A 5048-nucleotide genomic window follows, 5' to 3' on the forward strand; every position below is an offset into this window, starting at 1 on the left:
TGCCAGGAAAATATCGGAGGACCTACTGCAGCATTTGAAACAACTGAGTTGTTTCAAATTGTTGTTGCCTCACTGTTGAGCCTTCCAGAGGCTTTGTGGCCTTAATTCAGCGAAACACTAACGATGACCCCTGCGAGTGGTTTCTTAGAGACTTATTATGAATTAAGTGAGAGGCCTGCACCTTACGTGAAGCTTTAACTGTTTGGCACAGGATATTGGACCTCATACAATTAGATACAATAAGTTTTATGTTTTCAGGGCTGTATGAACACACTTCATTTGATGTTATCAACTGACAGTTAGCACACACGGATCCATTCAGGGAAGACGTCTGCTCACACTTATGTCTGATTTGAGTCACTTATGCAAATGTGAAACATTAACGTTGGATCAGAGCAAACAAAAATTTACATTGGTTTTGGCTATGAAATAGTAAAGACATTTATCTGCGTTGATTGCTGTGTTAGACCACTGTGAAGTTTTCCTTTAAAACCCATTTTTTCTCCTTTAAAACCCATTGTCAGACCTCAAATGCAAGTATGTGTGTGCACAGGCATCTTCTACACCATCAGAGTGCATACGCTCCACAGCAGGTGAAGCCATCAGTCAGGCAAGAGCTAGCATTTAGCATTTTCACCAGACAATGCATATAGATATGCTCATATTTCTTAAAAAAAAAATACTCTTAAAACTGCAACCTGAAACATTATCAATAAGGAACCGTTTTTGTGTATTCACACAGTTATGAATGAATAAAGTTATATTTATGCAGCACAAGTGTAAAGCGACCTTGGGTTCCTTGAATGAACACACAGCTTTCACATCCAGTCACACGCTGGTGAGAAGCGGAAGCCAATCGCCAACTGCGCACTCTCAACCAGAAACCCCAGCCCCTGGGACGGACACACACCTCAGGAGAGAAGACAACACCCCAGACAGAGCACCATCCACCACTAGGCATGCAGACAGACAATCATATTCTCACACTCACTCACTCACCCTCACCCTCATCCTCAGTAGTAATCACTAGGCATTCATATTCACACACAACAGGACAATTTAATTAGGAGAGCCAACTGACCTAACCTCCACGTTTTACGACCATCACACTTGGGCCAGTCACACCACTGTCCCCTACATCTCATCAACTCACAAATGATAACACACGCTTGGACATTTATTTACCCGCCTTTTCCTCGTCAACAACAGGTTAAGCACAATAATTACAATAGCTGATCATAATAATGCCTTTAAAACATTCTACATAGTACAATGATTTTTATTTTATGTTATATACAGCTGGATTACATTAATTCACAGAGATATCCTTAATGATTAACTGACAGATGTAAAAAAGAATGCAGTATAACATACTTGCATTTGGGCCGCAAACTCTAAGCAGCCAGTGGTTGGCAAGGAAAGTGATATAGTCCAGTGCAATGTAATTAAACACCACATGTTCTGAAATACTAAAAAAAATAAAATAAATAAAGACAAACAAAAAAAAAAACCAAAAAAAACATACGCTGAGTTATAAAGAACTTCTGACTAAACCAAAAGAAACTTTTTTTTTGCCTTTTCTATTAACAGTCATCTGTGATACAAACTTAAGAAAAAAGACTTATTAGCTAGTGCTAAATAACTAGTGCTAGTGCTAAATAATATTCTGCATTATCTACACATTCAAGTAGATTTTTATTTTAAAGATTATGATTATTTTTAATCCGCCTGAAAAAACGTGCAGAAGGATTCATGGAGGGTGGTGAAAGCTCAGCGACAAATTCACAAGCCCGCTGGCAGCCACATCTGCATGACAAACCACGTGTAACCCAGCAGTAACACTGACGCCCAGCAACACTCCCCATACCTGCTAAACTCAGTCACAACTGTGCCCATACCACATCAACCTTGAGCAAACGACCAGAGATTAACTAGGTAGAGGATGCCGGACAAACAGAGGGTCTACAGTCCATATGTGTACAGTTAGAAATGACAACTCACTTGGCTTTCCTAAACTGTTCGTCATCAGAAGAGACGTCCTCCAGTGCATGCCGTGGAGTTTTCCCTGGTCCGCGTTTGCCGTCCGACTTCTCTGTGTGGGTGCGGGAGGGAACGGTTACTTCACTAGCTAACTGGCCAACTCTAGCCAACGGCCTCCACACACGTTACACCACAAAATACAGAACTGTTTAACCTACGTGCCATTTGTAGCGTTTCGCATACAACACAGTCACTTTCACAAACAAAACAAAAATGAATAATGTCATTCTGTTAAATTAGACGAGTAGTGACCATTAACAAGGGAGCTAGCTCGCTACCTACCTGACAACTCCAAAAGGGGATAGGCGGCCAACCATAACTAACTAGTTAAACAAAACATGAGGTTTGCATCCACAGTTAACCGGCAAAGCAGTTAGTCCACCAGCTAACCTAACGCTAGGTCAGCTAACCACCCCGCACAGCTAACCCCGCTAACCCCCCCAACAGCTAGCTAACCCCCCCCCCCACACACACACACACACACACACACACACACACACACACAGCTAACTAACCCAGCTAACCCCCCCACCCCACACAGCTAGCTAACCCAGCTAACCCCCGCCACCCCACACAGCTAGCTAACCCAGCTAACCCCCCCACCCCACACAGCTAGCTAACCCAGCTAACCCCCACACAGCTAGCTAACCCAGCTAACCCCCACACAGCTAGCTAACCCAGCTAACCCCCACACATCGTAAAAATAACCGTCAGTTATCTGCCCAGCTGTCTAAAAAAAACGTTGATTACCCAGCTCTGATAACTCACTCACTGCCCGTCCTTACCCCGGTAATTCTCCTTGTCAGATGTGTAGTTGTTCGGTTTACGTTGCTCCTGTTTCGGTGAGGAGATGGCTCTCTCTTTATGAAAACGAAACCTGTCGAGGTTGAACAAACTCATCGCTGTCTTTATTAGGTAGTCAGCCAGTGATAATTGTAATATAGTTATGTACAAAGCGTTTGAATTAATTCAGCGTTTATAATAAGATTAAATGCATGTTTCCCCTCTACAGGTCCAGTGTTCAAGCCGCAGACACGTTAGTGGAACTCCCGCCACCGTGATTACGTCAAGTTCCTCATTATGTTTCGTTAACCAATAAGAACACTCGACGCAGACGCAAACTGATTCCAGATCAGCAGACATTGACCGCTTCGACTCAGGTTGCCAGATTGTGTCATAACCCTGAACAGCGACAGGGAATCTTTCGTTATTGCCTTGCATTTAACACTGTATTTACAGCATTTACCAGACGCAGTGAGTTACACAAGTGTTTTCCTACTATTATAGAAATTATTTTCGTATGCTAGTAAATTAAAAAAAAATTAAAATTCAATGGCTTATCGGGAGTCCTTCGGATTCAATAAAGGCATGCATTGAGGTTCATCTGTGGACATGGAGATGGCTCTGTAGTCCCAGTCTGGAAGCACAGAGTCAAGCACAATGGGCCACTGAAAGTCTGTTGTCACTAGTGGGATGTCATTAGGCTGAGTGTCACTAGCACAGGGTTTCTATCTATCGCAGGGTTTCTTTGAGGCATACGATGCTCGTCCATTCTGATCACGTGTCCGACCCATCACATCTAGGCTCTGATGATCAGGGACTGAATGGACTCCATGTACTTCAACACCTGCCATGTACTTCAACACCTGCCATGTACTTCAACACCTGCCAGCAAATAGCAATGATGGAGCGCAGGGTACGCAGGCGAAATTTCTAGGGCGATGATCCTCCAACCATGGCTAGGAACAGCCATTGCACAGGGTCAGTCCTTCTCTCTTGGAAGAAGAGACCTTGATCCATTGACATGAACAGCCATTACAGACCTCTACTGCTGCAGTGGATGACATATAAGTGTCTTAGCTCTCCATAACACCTGCTGGGTCTGCCTTTGGGATAGACAAATCCCCTACCTAGCCGACGGTCAGAGACCCGCCGGCCACCCGCACGTGGCTCACCAGGGTGTGTACACTGCATGGGGTACAGCTGTTAATGGACGGGTAACTGCTTTCCATTAATCACTATTATATTATTATTATGTTATTCATGGCACTGGGATGCCTTGTATTTCAGCTCATTAACAGATCACCTGCACCTCCAAATGCTAGTCAAGATTGGATGCCTGCAGTGGTGTGAAAAAAACAAAAAGAAGAAAAGCTTTCTCAGTGGTCAGCATATCCTTTCGTTTAGAAGAGCAGACGAGACGATTCTCATGCCTTCTGTACCCTATGCCAGACTTAAATATTACAAGTAGGTGCCATGCTTGGCGAGTAAAACATTAATTTATATTACGGATTTCTAAACCAACACGGTCATCTCCATTACTTAGAGAGATTTTATAGTTGTAGTGTCATATCCCAGTTCCCGATATGTCCTCCTTCTGGGGGTGAGATGTTCTTCATTTAGGGGTTATTACCATGACCACCCTTACAGTATCAGACTTAGCTGTTCCGACAGCCTCGGCATGTTTATTCCATCACTTCGGTGCAACTGCAGACAAGCTCTTATCCATCTCACGTCTAGAGAAGCGGCAGGTCATGCCGAACTATACTTGGGGTGGGGTGGGGGGGTGGTTGGAGGGGTGTGGGTCAGGATCCACTGCCAGGCATGGGAAGACCACCCAGGAGCGTGATGCGCTGGTCCAGTCTCCACGTGACGAGGGCCTGAGCAGGCGGCTGAGAGGACTCCCTGCAAAAAATGGCTGAATCCTTCTCATGTTGTGTTGGACCATTGTAGTGTATATGCATTTATATTAATGGTTATATTATATAAGCCTGTATGTTAAGATGGGCAAGAAGACAAATAAAAAAGCAATTTTATCCATCCAAACTGCCCACTAGGTGACAGACTTTCATAACAAAATCATGGTTAGCCTTGTTCTGCCTGTCCATAGGGGGGCACTATAGGGCATGTTTGTTGGTTTGGAGTAAACCCAGTCCCTTGCATAGAACTGCTATCTGCATGCATGGTGCATGCATGGTGCATGTATGGTGGCTCTCATTGAATTCCTC

General features: G+C 44.1%; 1 protein-coding gene across 2 annotated transcripts in view; it reads right to left on the reverse strand.

Annotated features, from left to right (window-relative positions):
- The window catches only part of smarcad1a (SNF2 related chromatin remodeling ATPase with DExD box 1a), a 20116-nt gene extending 17029 nt beyond the window's left edge, over nucleotides 1–3087 (reverse strand). Inside the window, exons 1-2 of one of the 2 annotated variants that reach the window (XM_035522112.2) lie at nucleotides 2826–3087; nucleotides 2002–2092 (exon numbers count right to left, since the gene is read on the reverse strand). In XM_035522112.2, the coding sequence (XP_035378005.1) occupies nucleotides 2002–2092; nucleotides 2826–2940 (206 nt within the window). In that variant the 5' untranslated portion in view covers nucleotides 2941–3087. Of the gene's footprint in view, nucleotides 1–2001; nucleotides 2093–2322; nucleotides 2483–2825 lie in introns of those variants that run through there. The other variant, XM_035522113.2, reaches the window with a different exon arrangement.
- Between the last annotated feature and the right edge of the window lie 1961 nt (nucleotides 3088–5048).

Source organism: Electrophorus electricus, chromosome 25 (genome assembly GCF_041902795.1).
Source record: "Electrophorus electricus isolate QZ-2024a chromosome 25, ASM4190279v1, whole genome shotgun sequence".
Lineage (NCBI taxonomy): Eukaryota > Metazoa > Chordata > Actinopteri > Gymnotiformes > Gymnotidae > Electrophorus > Electrophorus electricus.